This window comes from Apium graveolens, chromosome 2, assembly GCF_009905375.1.
Source record: "Apium graveolens cultivar Ventura chromosome 2, ASM990537v1, whole genome shotgun sequence".
NCBI lineage: Eukaryota > Viridiplantae > Streptophyta > Magnoliopsida > Apiales > Apiaceae > Apium > Apium graveolens.
The window spans coordinates 242,405,738-242,423,650 of record NC_133648.1 but is presented as its reverse complement, the minus strand read 5'-3'; the positions used below and the strand labels follow the sequence as shown (position 1 = coordinate 242,423,650).

The 17,913-nt window shown below is 33.3% G+C and overlaps 2 protein-coding genes across 3 annotated transcripts; both read right to left on the bottom strand.

Moving 5' to 3' along the window:
* Positions 1-11,633: 11,633 nt before the first annotated feature.
* LOC141698577 (protein FAR1-RELATED SEQUENCE 5-like) lies at positions 11,634-12,511 on the bottom strand. The gene is made up of 2 exons (XM_074503301.1): positions 12,043-12,511; positions 11,634-11,947 (listed from the first exon to the last, which is right to left on the bottom strand). Exons 1-2 carry the CDS (start codon positions 12,509-12,511, stop codon positions 11,634-11,636), a joined length of 783 nt encoding a protein of 260 aa, XP_074359402.1.
* A 1,166-nt stretch (positions 12,512-13,677) lies between these two features.
* Positions 13,678-16,804, bottom strand: LOC141708257 (ubiquitin-conjugating enzyme E2 28). Of its 2 annotated transcripts, none has more exons than XM_074511774.1 (5): positions 16,662-16,804; positions 16,474-16,564; positions 15,163-15,290; positions 14,464-14,568; positions 13,678-14,066 (listed from the first exon to the last, which is right to left on the bottom strand). In XM_074511774.1, the coding sequence occupies exons 2-5, from the start codon at positions 16,541-16,543 to the stop codon at positions 13,923-13,925; spliced, it is 447 nt and encodes a 148-aa protein (XP_074367875.1). In that variant the 5' UTR covers positions 16,544-16,564; positions 16,662-16,804; the 3' UTR covers positions 13,678-13,922. The 2 variants fall into 2 exon arrangements, with proteins under 2 accessions (XP_074367875.1, XP_074367876.1); XM_074511775.1 differs by having other exon boundaries at positions 16,474-16,561; positions 16,662-16,802.
* Positions 16,805-17,913: the final 1,109 nt, after the last annotated feature.

The window sequence follows — 17,913 nt, the reverse complement described above, 5'->3', positions numbered from 1 at the left end:
CTATTTTGGCACTTGACTCTATTTCACTTATGCAGAATTACAAGACATCATTTATGTACAATTAATCAACCTATTCTGCATATCTAGTTAAAGTCAACATGACTTATATGCTACTACAGATTCTATACAAAGGTGCATACATAACTGTGCTACAGACTTATTATTGCATAAGCTACTCACTCGATGGATAATAAGTTAATCATCTGTCGGGACTATAATGAGTTATCCGTCGGGACTGTAATTCTTATCCGTCGAGTGCTACATAATTTCACTAAGTAAAATTTACTTAGATATTTTGTTTATGTAATCATCAAGTACACAACATATGCACAACACTACATCCAGCAAAATTAACATATATGTATCCAATAGCTTCAAAACATGTTTCCTTAGGATACCATAATCCCAAGTTTTGAGTCCCTTTTAAGTATCTGAAAATTCTCTTCACGGCCATCAAATGTGATTCCTTTGGATTGGCTTGAAATCTTGCACAGAGACAAGTTTCAAACATAATGTCTGGCCTACTAGAGTTAAGTATAGCAAAGATCTAATGATTCCTCTATAACCTGAAATGTCTACACTTTTTTCTTTCTTATCTTCATCCAACTTAGTAGCTGTAGAAATAGGTGTAGATGTAGGTGAACAATCAACCATACCAAACTTCTTCAATAAATCATTGACATACTTTGTTTGGCTGATGAAGATCTCATCACTTCTTTGACTGACTTGAAGTCCAAGAAAGTAACTTATTTCTCCCATCATGCTCATTTCATATTCACCCTGCATAAGCATTGAGAATATTTGACACAACTTTTCATTAGTAAAACCAAAGATAATATCATCCACATAAATCTGAACTAGGATCATATCATCACCATGCTGTTTGTAGAAGAGAGTCTTTTCTATTGTACCTCTAGTGAATCCATGTTTAAGCAAAAATTCTGACAGTGTGTCATATCAAGCTCAAAGTGCTTGTTTTAGTCCATAGAGAGCCTTGAGTATCTTGTACACAAAATCTGGAAATTTTGGATCTTTAAATCCAGGTTGTTGTTGCACATAGACTTCTTCTTCCAACTCACCATTAAGGAATGCACTCTTCATATCCATTTAATATACCTTGAAATTTGAATGTGCAGCAAATGCAAGAAAAATCCTTATTGCTTCAAGTCTTGCAACTGGAGCAAAAGTTTCATCGTAGTCAATTCCTACCTCCTGTGAGTAGCCTTTTTTCTACCAACCTTGCTTTATTTCTGGTGACAATTCCATTTTCGTCCATCTTGTTCCTCTACACCCACTTTGTTCCAATTACACTTCTATTCTTTGGTGCAAGAACCAATTCCCAAACTTTATTTCTTTCAAACTGATTTAGCTCCTCTTGTATAGCAGATATCCAATCAGGATTCAATAGAGCTTCCTCAGTTTTCTTGGGTTCAACTTGTGATAGAAAATATGCATGAAGACATTCATTTGCAGTTGTACTTCTAGTCCTCACTCCAACAGTTGGATCACCAATATTTGCTTCTCTTGTGTGACTCATATCCAACTTCTTGTGTGATTTGTTGACTTGAGTTTTCTGCATTTTCTTCACCATTGACATGACTTGCAAAACCTTCTTCTCTTTCTCCTCCCAAGTTTGTGCTATCAAATTCAGGTGTTTGAGATGAGCTTCTATTCTCATGATTCACTTGTTCAGTTGACTCTTCATCTATTCTGTGATTTGTGTTGACTTCAGTTTCATCCTCAGAATCACTATCAATGTTGAGATTTTCAAATTTTAGGGCCTCAACTTCATTTTCATCAAGGCATTTCAAGCCTGGACACTTTTCATCATCAAAAGTCACATTTGTGCTTTCCATAATTTTCTTTTGTTCAAGCACATAGACTTTATAGGCAGTTCTCTCCAATGAATATCCCAGAAAAATTGTTGCAAAAACTTTAGAGTCAAATTTTCCCACATATTGAGAGTTGTCTTTTTGGAAACATAACACTTGCTTCCAAACACATGAAGATGCTTCACAGTAGGATTCCTTTTAGATAAGATTGAGTAGGGTGATTTGCCAAGATTTTTGTTAATGAGATATCTGTTTTGAGTATAGCATGCAGTGTGACAGCTTTTTCATAACAGATTCCTTCATTATTTGCTGAGTGTAAATCTGCATCAAACAGTCTTCCCTTTCTTACTCCTTTCAAAGCAACTTCACTAGTCTTTTTGCTGATGATTAAGAATTTTCCTTTGTTAAATGAAACATTGAATCCTCTATCTGTGAATTGAATGACACTTAGAAGATTCACTTTCAAACCAACAACAAATGCTACATCTTCAATGATAACATTTCCAAAAATTAACTTGCCATATCCCATTATGAAACCTTTGTTGTTACCACCAAAAGTCACTAATCGGTCAGCCATCTCCTCAAACTGTGATAGCAGAGCCTTATCACCTGTCATATGTCTTGAGCATCCACTCTCTATAATATATATGACTTTCTTCATTGTACCCTGCACACAATGAGGATTAAATGTGTTTAGCTACCCAAGAAGTGTTGGGTACTTTCTTCTTGTTAACAGAATTTGCAGAATTAGAATGAGTTGATTCATAAGGAATGGTGTTCATTGATTGATTTGCATGTTCCCTTTTAGCTGCAGACCCAATATTAACTTCTTTGAGCTCTACTCTCAGCTTATGGCAACTTGTCATCATTTTCATGTTGCAAGGAATGCAATCAAACTTATCACCGAAGGAATAGGGATCTTCAGTCTTTGCTTTATTATATTTGCATGCTCCTAATCTTGGCTCACTAACAGCCTTTTTACAAAGGTGAGTTAGATGATTTATAGAGCCACATTTCTAACACTGTTTCCTAGGAGCATCTGTAACAAATGCAAATTTATTGCTCTTGTTTATCCTAACCTTCTCATTTCTATTTTTCTTCTTCTTTCCTGCATTCGCAGTCTTAACCTCCTTGATTGGCTTCTTGGGGGTTTGATCCACCATGGGCTTCTTCTCAGTTCTAGGAGTTAGAGTTGTTTATGTGCATTTCTTCTCATTGTCCTCATCAGCAAGCTCTTGCTCTATCACCAACTCAACTTCACTAAAATTGTATTGAATAGAGGTGCATCCACTTTTCTCAGCATTATTGGGACATCTTCATTTAGAATTATTTTTCCTCTCTGTCACCTTCAACTTTCCTGTTCTTGTTCAATACATCATAATCCAAGCCAATAGCTATGTTAGCACATGACTTATTCTTCTCATGGTACTGGCCAACTAGATGAGATGCATTTCTAAATGATTTCAGTTTCACCTCATTCTTCTCTAGCTTCTCCCTCAACACAGCTTCTATCTCAGTAGCATACTTTAGCTTGTTCTTTAGATATTCATTTTCTTGCTTGACAGTTTCAAGCTCAATAAGCTGCAGTTCCAGATCTTGTTCCTCAATCTCAAGCTTCTCATTTACTTTTGACAGCCTACTCACTTCCTCAGTAGCTGCCACCATGCTTATGTGCATGTGAGACATCTCCACACCCATCTTTTCAACAATCTCCTTATATTGACTAGCATTTAAATCAATAGTAGTAAGAGTTGGTACATCTATTTTTATGAGGATGACTCTCCTTGCTCCAAGGCCATGAGTGCATAGTTTCCAAACTCCTCATCCTCATCATTATCAGAATCATCCCAACTCTTTCCTTCCGCAATATAGGCTTTTCCAGGCTGTTTCTTCAAGAGAACTTCATATTTAGCTTCCAACTCCAAATATACCTTGTAATTTTTCACTTTCTTTGGCTTTCTACATTCTGTGGCAAAGTGGCCCAAATCATCACAACTAAAGCACCTGATCTTTGACCTGTCAACATATCCTGTCTTATAGCCACTTTTGCTACCAGAGTTGTACCGAGATTTTGCATTCCAGCCGTTGTCCTTGTTGGATGTCTGTCCTTTGCTTTTGAAGAAATTTGGCTTCTTTACTCTAATGTTAGAGAATTTCTTTCTAAGTAAGCCATGGATTGATCTAACTCATCTGATTCATCCAAGGTATAGAATTCATCTTCTTCAAGTTCCATAATAACTTGCTTTTGTGGCTCCTTGTACTTTTGCTCAACACTTGAGGTAGTTGGACTCTCGATTTATTGTTCATCATCAGATGAATTACAATCATTAACAACTAGTGCACTTGATCCATCAACAATGTGCCCTTGACCAGCTCTTAAATATTTTTCTTGAATCATTTCCAGTTCATAGGTTTTTTAAAATACCATACAAAACCTCTAGTGTCTAACTACTCAAGTCTCTTCCTTCTCTTATAGGTAAGATTTTCTGTTCAATATGGTCAGGAAGGGTGAGCAAAAATTTCAAGTTAACCTCCTCAGCTTCATAATACTTGTCATGAAGCTGCAAGTCATTTATCAGCTTATTGAATCTTACAAAGACATCAGTTATAATTTCCTTTGGTTTAGCCATGAAACCCTCATACTGAGACACCAGTATTCTCCTTTGATTTAACCTAACTTCCTCTATACCTTCACATGGTATCTCAATCTTCTCCCAAATTTTCTTGGTTGTGTCACAGTTGACAAAGTTGTTGTACATAACATTGTCAAGTTACTCTATCAGAATTAATTGTAAACCACTGTCAAGAGAGACTTTTTAGTTCTCAGTTTCTGTGTATTTTCAAGGATCTTTAGGACCATAATGAGCTGGGATGACCAGGTCTCCATCTGTAGACTCTTCAATCCTTTCTATAGGAGTAAAAGGTCCATTCTTCAAAATCTGGATGTACAAGGGGTTGGCCATCCTTAGAAATAGGGGTGAACGCGGGTCGGGTTGGGCGGGTTGGACCCCTAAAAATGACCCAACCCAATAGGTTCGGTTTGTAAAATTTTAACCCATTAAGTTAAAAATATTTTTTTAACCCAACCCTATTATCGATATATTGGGTTGGGTCGGGTCGGATTGGGTTTCAAATATGCAAATACAATAATATCAAATTATGTGAAGTTGCTAACAGCCTAACACAGTAAGTTGGTAACAAGTTGTCAACTAACAATAACCTGATAATCTAACACAATAATACTCAAAATAGATATTAAGTTCAAATAGAAATATTACATCAGTCCACAAATTAGTCCACAAATAAATAGCAGCAGTTTAGTTTCAAAGTTCAAACTTCAAATAACATCAAAAATCTTAATAGAATTATCCGTAGATAACATCAAACGTCATCTTGAATCTTGACTGTGTCTTGTGCTGCCTTGTCCATGTTACCTACAGGTTCAAAGAATAAAATATGAATATAGATAACATTGTTAAACAAGACTATACTAGAAAAGTAAACAGGGTTAAACTAATTGATCAGATTTGTTTTACCTGCTTCTAGAAAGGAATATGACTGATTGTCATCCAAAAAATCCTTGGTTTTTATCCTGCCACGCCCTTCCTTCAACCAACTTTGAGTGCACACTAGCATTTCCAACATACTAGGGCTTAAAGAACTACGGAACGGGTCTAGTATGTGCCCGCTCATACTAAAAGTAGATTCTGAAGCAACCGTAGACACCGGAACAGCTAACACATCTCTAGCAACCAATGATAAAGTCTTGTACCTGCTTGAGTTATCCTTCCACCATAGTAGTATATCGAATGAAGATGTCATAGGACTGATAGGTTCTTCACTCAAGTACTTGTCAACATCATTTTTGTTTTTAGCTGTGTCCATTTGCTGCTGCTGCATGTAAGTTTCTGGTAATCTCCTTCTGCTAATTTCCTTGCTGGGAACAACCCCATAGTAGTGTTTATTTTCAGGGCTGTTGGGGCATTATTTGGGACAGTGAAAGTATTGGGTAGTGAAAGTTCTGGGATGGTGGTTAGGGGGGGATCAATCTGAGTTTCCATTTCTTTCTCCTGAAAATAAATTAAACAAAAATAAGTTAAAAGAACATCTCAATAACAGGAATTTACAAATAATAATCTCATGTAAGCTACCAATTATGCCGACTAGAAATAATAGCAAAGCCCAAATAGCTAGATGCATGTTCATGTAAGGTAACAATTCACTAACATACTATTCAACACTACGCCCGCTATTGAAGCTAATTATACACAATTATGCAGCCAAAATCAATAAACACACAAAGAATCATACATAAAAATAAGAGAAAACAAATAGAAACAACAAACAAACAAGTTAAATGACTGGAAATAAATCAAAACAATTATAATCTCAATTATAATCGAAGAGTGAGGTTAAGCATCTCGTAACATCCTAAATTATCGAAATTAACAAGTTTTTCGACTGAACAAATAATCGAAACAATTATATAATTGACACGTTGTAACTTGTAACCAAAAAACATGAAATTTAAACATTAACAAACACAAACATATATGACATATATAAAAACTATCAGTGAAGCTAAGCATGAATAAACAATTAAAAGAGTTAAATTGGATTGGGGAAATTATGTACCTGAATAATTTGAAGGTATGAAGGTGAAGACGGAACTCAGAAGAGTGAGCGAGAGAGAGAGAGGCGGAACTGAAATTGGAATATATAAGTTATAACCCTGACCTAGGTTAAATGACTGTAAATCTGGAATTGGACCGGGCTGAAATGAATAATATGTAATGGGCTAAAACTAATATATATTGGGCCTGTAGTTTAATTGTATGCGGGTTGGGTTGGGTTAGAGTTAAAATTTGTTAAACCCTGACCCAGCCCAATATATTCGGGTTGTAAAAAATTTAAACCATTTAAACCTCGGTTTTCGGCGGGTCGGCTCGTGCGGCCGAAATAAGGGGCGGGTTGGGTCGGTTTGGTCGGTTTTTGTTCACCCCTACTTAGAAATAGCATCATCGTTTTCTTCCATATTATGTAGTTGATTTTATCAAAGGCTGGTATCTTTATACTGCTTATCTTTTGTGTATTCATTGTTTCAAGATCTTTATCTGTTTGCTTTCAGATTTTGCTCTGATATAACTTGTTAGATATTGAATACAACACAGAGGGGGGTGAATGTGTTTTGGATATTTTAAGGCTTTTTAATCTATTTGGAATGGTGAACAAAGCAGTCTAATTTGTAGTGATATTGTGTTTAACATAATAAATAAAGCAAGACAGTATATTCAAAACTCACTTAACTTTGTATTAAAATTAAGTATGTCTTGCTACAATCCTGGGTTCTTTGTAAGTAAAGAACTCGGCTTCTTTCTTGATCTTCTTTCTTGAGAGAGTTACAAGAAAATCTAGATCTGTTTGTTACTACTAAAACAAAGGACCAATGTTTACTTTATAGATTTGTAAACACATGTTTACACGGCATGCAATAAGATGTACTAAACCCTACTTTAAGTTATCTCTAAAGCTTTCCATTTCTAGCTTAGTAAATCCTTGTAAATCTTGTAGATCTGTGACCTTCCTTTTTCAGTTAATCTTGGTCTTTGATCTTGCACCCTTCAAGCTGCTTTTGTAGACTTTTCAATCTAAGTGATTAGATAATTTATTGATTGATAATCTTGAATATTTAACTTGTCTGCATTCTGTACTTGAGGTTCATATCGAGGTCTCTAGTTTGGTGAATAGAGAACTGGCATCTCGATAAGTATAATGGTTCATCTATATCTCTGAGTTCTCTATATGTGTTTTGACTTGCCGAGGTCTCTAAGTTCTCTATAAGTGAACTTGGCTTGTCGAGGTCTCCAAAACTCTGCATGTAGAAATGACTTATCGATATCTCTGAGATCTCTATATGCATTTTGACTTGTCAAGGTCTCTGAGATCTCTAATGAGAAATTGACTTGTCGATATCTCCAATCTTCATATCTTCATTTTGACTTGTAGATATCTTTGAGTTCTCTATATGCAAAGTTGACTTGTCGATATATCAGAGATCTCTATATACATTTTGACTTGTAGATATCTCTGAGATCTCTCATGATAATTTGACTTGTCGATATCTCCAATCTTCATATCTTCATTTGACTTGTTGATATCTCTGGTACTTCTCTATAATCCATTTTGAACTTCTCGATAAGTCATTCTCTATATGACTTGATATGTGACTTGTAGATTTCTTGACTTTGAACATTTTTCCTAAAACAGATTTATTCAACTCCAAGCTTCTTCACCTTTTCTCTGAGGCATGATCTTGTTGACCTTCTTCCAGAGTTTATTCTTAGGCTTGAGACTGTTCACAAAAAATACTCCAGTATGATCTTTAACATTTTTACAGACTCAAATAATACAATACAAAATACAGACTTAGACTATCATACAACTAAATCTTAGGGTTGTCAATGTGACTTAGTCTTGTTATGATACAGGCATGTCTTGTACAACAAAATTTACAAAGCACGTTACTATCCTAATGGATTTGTTCTTGATGTTGAGATTGGAAGCAACCCTAGTTACATATGGAGGAGTGTCTAGGAGTCTCAAGCCTTAATTAGAAGGGGAGCTAGTTGTAGAGTGGGAAATGGGAGAACAATAAACATTATGAATGATTTGTGGTTACCTAAAGAGAATGCAGCTTATGTATAGATAAATAATGTTGTCTTGGTGGGCCAACCAGTTTCTTCGTTGATGAAATTAGATGGAAGTGGATGGGATGTGGATTTAATTTTAGATATGTTCAATAGCAGAGACGCAAACATTATTCTGTATATCCCTCTAAATGCAGAAGTTGAAGATAGTTGTTATTGGAGGCGTGTAAAAATAGGTACTTACTCAGTCAAAAGTGCTTATCGATTAATTCAAGATGACAAGCCAGGTCTCAATACAGATGCCAACTCGGGTTTTTGGAGGAACCTTTGGAATTTAAAAATCCCTCCAAAAGTTAAAAAAATTTATGGCGTGCTTCTACAAACTATCTTCCAACAAAAGACATGCTTCGTGCAAGAAAGGTACAAGTTAACGACTTTTGTCCCGTGTATAATGATCATCCAAAATCAGTGATACATATATTAGTCAGTTGTGTTTATGCCTCATCTTGTTGGGAGACATTTAATCAAATGCAGGTGCAAGGTGAGTTCAATACCTTATCTGAGTGGCTTCAGCTAGTTTTTCAACAGTTTAGTAAAGTTGAGACATGTATAATATCTACTATATGTTGGATGATTTAGAAGAATAGAGATGACCTTGTATGGAATCAATCCAGTCTAGACCCGTCTGAGGTGGTAAAATCAACATGCTCTATTCTTAACCAGGGGAAATGTGTTCAAGATAGAACGTTTGATTGTTTTCTCGGGCTTCTGTCTCAAGAAGATGGTGTAGAACACTGGAGCTTACCAATACCAGGAAGTGTTAAAATTAACTCTGATGCAACCACTTTTTAGGAATCTAACATGTTCAGCTACGCGTTTGTGATTAGAAACCATGAGGGAGAAATGGTAGAAGCAAGATCAAAATGTCTTCGAGGTCATCGTGGTGCAGAGTTAGCGAATGCAATGGGGATCATGGAGGCTCTAAGTTGGTTAAAAAATGAAGATCACGGGAATGTGGTGGTAGAGTTTGACTGTCTGCAGGTTATTCAGGCCACTCGCAGCTCTTTCTTATGTTACTCATAGGAAGGGTTATTCAAGAGTGCTGAGATCTTCTTAAAAACTTACAACCCAAAAATGTGAAGTTGATTTTTGTTAAACGGTCCGCGAACAAGGTCGCTCATTATCTAGCGAAATAAAGTTGTTTTTTAGTTGATCGTATTTGGAGGATGGGAGATGTCCATCTCGAATTACAACATGCACTGTCGAATGATTTGAGTAATATTTAATTCGACTTTTTTCTGGGGAAAAAATTATGCGATTTTTGAGTTATTCTCTGCGGCCGTGGTTTGAAAATTTAAATAAACTGCATACTATATGAGGGTTGATTCCGTACAAAAATAAAAAAATGCATGTATGTGATTTTTGTATATACCATTGTCGATACCTGATCTAGTTGTGTTGAACGGCTATTATTAGCAAAATTCAATAGATGTTAGTATTGAGAATATCCAATGAAAATAGTTAATACTATTTATATTTTTTAATAACATGTTCAATCACAATAGTTAAAATGGTTAGCCAAATCATGATTATTTAAAATTTTGTTGAACTGAGATGTATTTCAGTGGTATTAGCTATAATGATTAACTACATTAAAAAATATTATCTATTCCAGTTTTACAAATTCTTATATACATATTTTAATTAATAAATAAATTTATAACCTATTTTTTAAAAATTATAAAATATATAATTACATATAACCTATTTTTCTTCGTATAACCTATTTTTTCCCACATTTAAATTATATATAAAAATTATTAAAATATTTATTTATATAATATTTAATGAACAAAATATATATTTTATTTATAATTAAACATGAAATATAAAATATACTTTATGTATAACTAAAATTATATTGAAATATTGAAATATATTTATACAATGCTTAATTTTATAAATAAAATTGTATGTACTGATATTTTTAAAGCAAATATATTGATATAACAGGGAAGTTCACACGTGAATAGATGAATTAGAATACAACTCCTACTAAACTCTAACTTCTAGGTAAAACTTGCACAACTCAGATAAATCATACAGCTACTACTAGTATAGAGCTAATAATAAACTAGATGCACACTAATCTTTCTGGACACCCCTGGTTCTGGTTTTTGCCCCCCTGAAGCCACATTCTTCTATAAGTTGGATCTATTGTAACAATATATCATCCACCAATAACTGAAACCTTTTTCTTTTGCAAACTTATAAACTAGAGGCCTTATTTTTCAAGAATGCTAATATAATCAATTGTATTCTTATAGTAAACATTACACTAACATTAAATAAACACCTTTATGTTCTTCAAAAATTAAAACGGCAGAAAGCAACTCCATTTTTTAACAAATATATTTCATTCGTGAACAATTGTAAAAAAGAAAACACACAAAAATTCATATGTTTCTTCCGTTTCAGCAGCTCTTGCAGCTAATCTGTTAAATAAATATGATAACTCCTTATAACGCCTTCGTGTTGCAATTTTTGGATCATCATCTATGGAACAATATTGAGGAAGACTTGTAGAAGCAACTTTAGCAGCTTTCGTCCATCCTTTTTTGATATAACAATCCGGGACTCTTTTGATATTCTTCAAGAAAAATATTTTTAGAGAATGTGCACATAGGATTACAATGAATTCAAATTTTTTACAACTGCATGTTACTGAACAATCACTTGAATCAAATTTCGCAATATGTGAAAAATATTTTTCGGAATTAACCTTGTACTCTGTAAGCGTCTGAACTTCCTCAAGAATTTCTATATTGCAATTCCATGTCTTCCAAACTTCTTCATGAAATATTTTGAATACTTCAAGTGTATAAATACTAGCAGCATGTTTCAAAATTTCAGCAGGATATGGTAAAGCAGGCATGCTAATACTGGATTTAGTATCTGCTTTAGACTCATCATAGCGTCAATCATTAAGTAAACTCTGAAAATGTTGAAAAAATTGTAACAAGTCATGTTTATAACTGACGTATTGTTTTACCTTATTATTCATACTTTCACTACGTTGTGTAGTACTCATATCAGCTGAAAATATTTCTCACCCATAAACTAATGCCCATTTCACCTTATTTTCATATAACTTCTACAACCATTCATTATCTTTCAGATTATACTTTTCAAGCATATTATCCCAAGCACGAGTAAATTCAAAAACGTCATCGTGATCATAAACACAATTGTTGAATTCTTTAGCAAAACTTTTAAATTTGTCAAAAATGCTATTAAGATGTTTGGCTGCATTTTGATACATCTGACAAACACAAAGTCGATACTTATTTTTAGGCCATTGTGTAGACAATGCATTATCCATAGCTGCATCTTGATCTATAAGAATAGTACTTGGTTTCCTTCCAGACATTACTCGGGCAAATGTATCAAACAACCATTCAAAAGTTTCTATGGTTTCATCATATAACAGAGCACCATCAAATATGATAATTTGTTTATAATGGTTAACTCCAACAAAAATTGCAAGTGGACGGCTTCTTTACTTTTACGATATTTTGTATCAAAACATATTACATCACCAAAACGGTCATATTCTACCTTCATCCTTACATCGACCCAAAATATATTTGTAATTAAATTCTCAACATCCACTTGTATTACATATGTAAAATTTGGATCTTCTGCTTGCTTTTTCTTTAGATACTCTAACACGCCACATGTTTCACCAAACTTCATTTGGATGGTACGTTTTGTGCGGAGGTAATTTTTATAGTCATCCCGAATGAAACCAACATTCTCGCTTCCACCAGCTTGTTGTGATAATAAATCTGTACTCGTTTTAGGTGCAATACCAGAACTATGTGCCATTTCAATTTGAGACTTCTGGATATCATTTAAACTTTCGTGTGACCTCAAAAAGTGACTTTTAGATGGGCTTATAAGATCATGAGAATGCTCAGATATAAATTTAAAAATTTTGTATTTCCCATTTGATCGAGAAGAGACACCCATTTTTGCCTTGCAACTAAATCTAGTTTCTGGATGATGTTGTTTTACATCATCATCTCGTTTGTCCCTCGCACGCTTTCCCTCACAAGCACATACAAATACTGTCTAAAATTTCTCCAGCATTGCTTTTATGCATTTTACTCCTCCTTATACCAAATCCAACTTTTTCAGCATATGCTTTGTAAAACCTAAAAGCATCTTCTTGTGATTCAAACTCAAACCCTACTTTCGGTATCATAATTTCATCAATATTATCGGTCTTTCTTGGAGTAATAGGTACTTCAATATTTTCGAAAAAAAATATCATCAAAATTCAAGTGTCGTGATACTTGAGGAATAGTAGTCATCTATACCATAATTTTATTAAAACAAAGCAAAATTTTATTAAAACTTATAGAATATGATATAATAATATGATTTTGCACATAAATATATAGAATATGAGAATACAATTCATACATGTAAAATATCACAATTCTTGATAGTTCTGATTTAGGTAATTGAGAATTGGATCAAGAGTTTGTATGCAAAGTTAAACACTTGGATATACAACAGTTTTACTGATACACACGTTCTTTAGATAATTTATTTGTAATTTTTAATAATATTTTTAATTTATATGAATAACTCTAATAAATAGAATTTAATAAAAATGTAGAGATCACGTGAAAGGGTTAACAACTAACCAATAAAAAAAGGGGACATATTAGGGGACACAAAGAGGTGATAGAGGATTCAGACTCAGAAAATGTATAAAGTTGTATAAATGTTGGACCAATCAATATTTAATAAATAAAATGAGTGTAGTGTGAGAAAGTAGTGGATGTAGTTGAATTTTATATTATTAAATTTTTACTATTTTGATTAAGTTTTGAAAAAGAAAGTGTATAGAAATAAATATAATATAAGAAGTATTTATGGATGTGACCTGCATATTTTATCGCGCCCACTATGGAGCATTATTTTTTAGCTGTTATTATAATTCATATTATGTGAAAGCATACATTTTAGCAAGGCGGCAAACATTATTTTTAATTAAAGGATGCGAAGATAGTACTCCGTATTTCACCAACACTTTATGTTGTGGGTAAGAATAGTGACGTTTTTTATTTGTAAATTATCCCAGAGAGTAAGAGGACTAGAGGAGGGAGAGAGATTGCACAAGGACGAAACTAATTAACAGGTATCAATACAAAGACTACATCAGTTAAATCGTTTGAAACTTTCAATGCATTTTAAACATGACACTACACATACAAACACCAATATTTGTGTTTCCCCCCTCCATGGGCAGTGTTCTGAATTGTTTACTTTAGGAGTCTAGATAGAGCAACTAATTAATACATAGATAGAATTGCTTTGTATGTGAATAAAGGCAAGATCCCCATCACAAATACCACGCATGCTTTAGTAGTTATCCCATGGCATACTTCTGGGTCCAGCTCCTTGCAGTTGTTTCATATTTGCTACGGTCTGTCTTGTACATGTGCGCGATTTCTGGCACCAACGGGTCATCAGGGTTTGGGTCCGTCAACAAGGAACATATGGATAGCAAGACCTAACACAAATAAGAAAGAAATAATATAAGCAAATAGTTTACAAAAAAATAATATAAGCAAATAGTTTACAATCAATGTAAATCACTATGTACTGCTGCGAGTACATCAAAATCATTAGCATTGAGAAATAATAATAGGTAGTACAAAAGTAGAGCAAATTTGAGCTTAAGAGTGCCGACAACTTATGCCCTAATTGTCAAGGATATTCAAAAACAAAAAATGGTTTATCACATACAAAGACTTGATACTAGTACACGCTACTTCACTTGTTAAAAGCATTATTTTGCAAGGTTAATCATGAATTTATTTATCAATGTGACTAATAACTTTGTAACCAGTTGAGTTTAATCATTAAGTAGTATATTCAAATACAGCTCAAATATGATTAATCTGAACCTTGGATATGGTCAGGGCAGGGCTCCACTGCTCCTTTAATATGTCAAGGCATATGCTTCCATTACTGTTAATGTTCGGATGGAAAACCTTGGTCCTGAATGCCACCTGAAATCATTCATCACCAAATATTTACAAACTTATATCGTGAGACATTCAACTATTCAAGCACTACCCATGATATGCAACAGCAATCCAAAAGATTCCTTGACGCTTTTTACTGGAAATAATGTAGATCTTCCTAACACAAGCAACTGAGGGCACATATGTTATGTACCACTTACTATTAGTCTTTATATAAATCTAGGTTCTAGATAGGAGACAGCATAAAAAAGATAAAGTTCATAGAATAAATGTAACTTTAGTGAGGTGTGAGCTAAAGCACTCATTTCTCAGCTGCTGCATATATGTGAAAGTTGAAACTACCATCAACTCCATTTTCATTTTACTGTTTGTCACTCATGTGAGTATATATAGCCTTATACATAATAGTGCAACCAATATTTTAAATTTATATTTTATTAAGTAGCAGATGCCAGAGTGTGCCTACAAGTCTGCAAGAAAAACTGTCTAAAGAGCACATCAAGATCACAGGCTATGGTCAATGCCAAATTAGCTCTCTATACAATTGAATATCAAAAAGCATTATACTTAAAGTTTAAACCGCAGCATATGCAACTTAAGAAAGAAAAAGAATATAACCTTTGGTGGCTTGAAAGGATAATCTGGAGGAAAATGTATGGTAACAAGGAAAACTCCGCCAGAATAAGGGCTATCTGGAGGACCCATAATTGTTGCTTGCCAGTGAAACATGTCTTCAGCAACTGGACCTGGAAGGAACAAATCAACGAAAATTGGACCACAGTCAGCATAAACAATAATTTACGACAAAACAACAAAATAATAACTATATACAACATCAAAAAAATAATAAAAAGTGTCTAAGGTTAATAGGCAAATATGAAGCAACCAATGTGTGAAGCATGGAAAATATTATATCGTTCTATATAAGATAGATCTGCATATAAAAATAGATAATATGGGATACAATCTGCATGCAACGAGCCAGGGGTACATTTGATAATTGTTCATGTCCTTGTTTTTTAAATAACTAATTCAGTATTCTTTGCTAATATCCAAGTTTCATTGTAAGAAGCTACAACAATATATGGTTATACTTGTCAAACATAAGGGAAGCTGCAAACAGCAACCTACAAACTATGTTTATGGTATACATGTCTACATTAACGATACTGCCACCTCAATGTCTCAGCTTTAAGTCGAAGGTTTCAAAATTGCCTCGAAATCTACATTGCACGCAGATTATGACTACATTACGATCATTAACCAACAACTAGAAACCAGATCAGGACGTATATCTTCAAACTGCAACCAAAATAGCTGTGGGAAAATATTCCAACTTTGCGAACAACCGATCCCTACATTTGTGTTGTAGTAAATCTAACGTTTGTGTTTTACAGGTTCATAGAATTAAACGTACATAACTACAAAAATAATAAAACTTATTATACATCAAGTCTAGAACGAAACTAAGGACGCAATCACAATATCCCCAATCTATGATCATTTCCCTAACAGCATATTATAACGACTAAAGTCCAGACATTCAATCAAATAAAATCAATAAAATAGATAAACTAACAATCAAAGTAGAAAATTGTATCTTCAAATTGCATTCAAATCAATTGTATGCTAACAATTTACTTCATACATTGAACAATTACAATTAAATTTATACATCAAGTCTAGAAGGCAACCAAAGCACGCAACTACACAATCCAATCCATACTTGATACATTAAATTACAATTCACAACATGCTAACCTACAAGCACCTGAGGTCTAGAATTTCAATTAAATCGACAAACTAACAAATACCATACGAATCGCAATCGAATCGAACATTCAAAACAAAGCTCCTTAATTTCGATACTAGACAACAACAAAGCAAGTTATGAGCTAATCAATTAATATATGAAAAGTATATATATACCGGCGCTGCAAGAGGTAGGAGGATCCTTCTGAAGATCCTTGAGTTCCTTCAAGATCCGTTTCGAAGCCATGAGCTAATATTCAACAACCTGCTATAACAATAAAAATAATTGAGCTACATATTTCAGCTCAGATCGAGATAAACATATACATAAAAACACATATAAATATAATGGAAACGAGATTTACCAGAGTTGATGGATTGAATTGAATTATCTGCGATGGAGAGAACTAAGAAAGAAATTAGAGAGAGAGAGAGAGAAATAGAGGGGAGAAAATAAGAGAGGAGAGATTATTAGTATGTTTTACAAGTCTCCTCTTGGTTGTGTGGGTATTTGATTGATTGGATTGGCTGGCTGGCTGTGTGAGTATATTTATATCGTGTGTATTTTATAGAGTCGGCCTTTATTTGTGGGTTTGGAGAGAGAGAGATTGAGAGAGAGAGAGAGAGAGGCCAATCAAAACGTCTCCGCCGAAAGTTATTGGTATGTGACGGTGTCGTTTTAGGTTTGACTTGGCTTTGATTCTACGCGTTCCTGATGGCGGATTCTTTCCTTTTGAATCTTTGCATTGTTTTGGACACTATTTTATTCGGGTTGATTTTAAATTTATCGTATATTCAAGTGTAAGATATTAAGTATTTGATTTTTTAGTTTCAACAAAAAAAGTGTTTGATTTTTTAATCTATAATATTCAAGTCTAAAGAATTTAATAGAGCTGAGCATTGAGCCAATTTGGGCAATTTCACTGTTTGAAATCAACCAAATCGAATATATCTAATTCCTTAAATTTAAATTAGAAACAAATTATTAAATAAATAAAATTAAGCCAATCCAATCCGTTTGAAATAATTTAATTCAGTTTAATTTTTTTTAAACCGTTTTATATCAATAGACAAATTAAACAACAACATTAAATTAAACTTAATCTTGAAAAATAAGAATCATAAGATTAAATCATATTTGAATCTATATTTTAATTTTTAATCATATTTTAAATGGAATATAAAATTACAAGAATTTGATAAATAAAATGAGAGAGAATAAGTTCATAAACATATAAATATTATAATTTTTATGAATAAAATAAAAGTATTGAATAAAAGTTTTTATATTGACACTTTTATATGTTTAATCATTTACCTATTTTTAGATTATAAAATATTATTATTATATATAACTCACACATATATATTAATACTTTAATATAAATATTCGGTTCGATTTGATTATTTCGGTCGATTTAAAGATAAAAATTGAGACCGAATAAAAAAATTTGAGTTTAAAAATTTCAAAGCGTTACCGAACTAAATTGTTAATAAATCAAAAATATCTGTTTGAACGGTTTGGATTGAATGATTGCAGCTACTTTGGAGAATTCTTGCACAATCCAATAATTTAATATTAATTTTTTAATCAGATTAAATTAAAATAATAAAGGA

Coding starts and splice junctions, on each gene's coding strand:
- LOC141698577 (XM_074503301.1), bottom strand. CDS start 12,511: ATGGGTGTCTCTTCTCGATCAAATGGGAAATACAAAATTTTTAAATTT. Junction 11,948..12,042: donor TGATACAAAATATCGTAAAA/GTAAAGAAGCCG, acceptor ATGAAACCATAG/AAACTTTTGAATGGTTGTTT.
- LOC141708257 (XM_074511774.1), bottom strand. CDS start 16,543: ATGGCTTCGAAACGGATCTTGAAGGAACTCAAGGATCTTCAGAAGGAT. Junction 15,291..16,473: donor TCCTACCTCTTGCAGCGCCG/GTATATATATAC, acceptor TGTTCCTTCCAG/GTCCAGTTGCTGAAGACATG. Junction 14,067..14,463: donor CTGCCCTGACCATATCCAAG/GTTCAGATTAAT, acceptor TATTTGTGTTAG/GTCTTGCTATCCATATGTTC.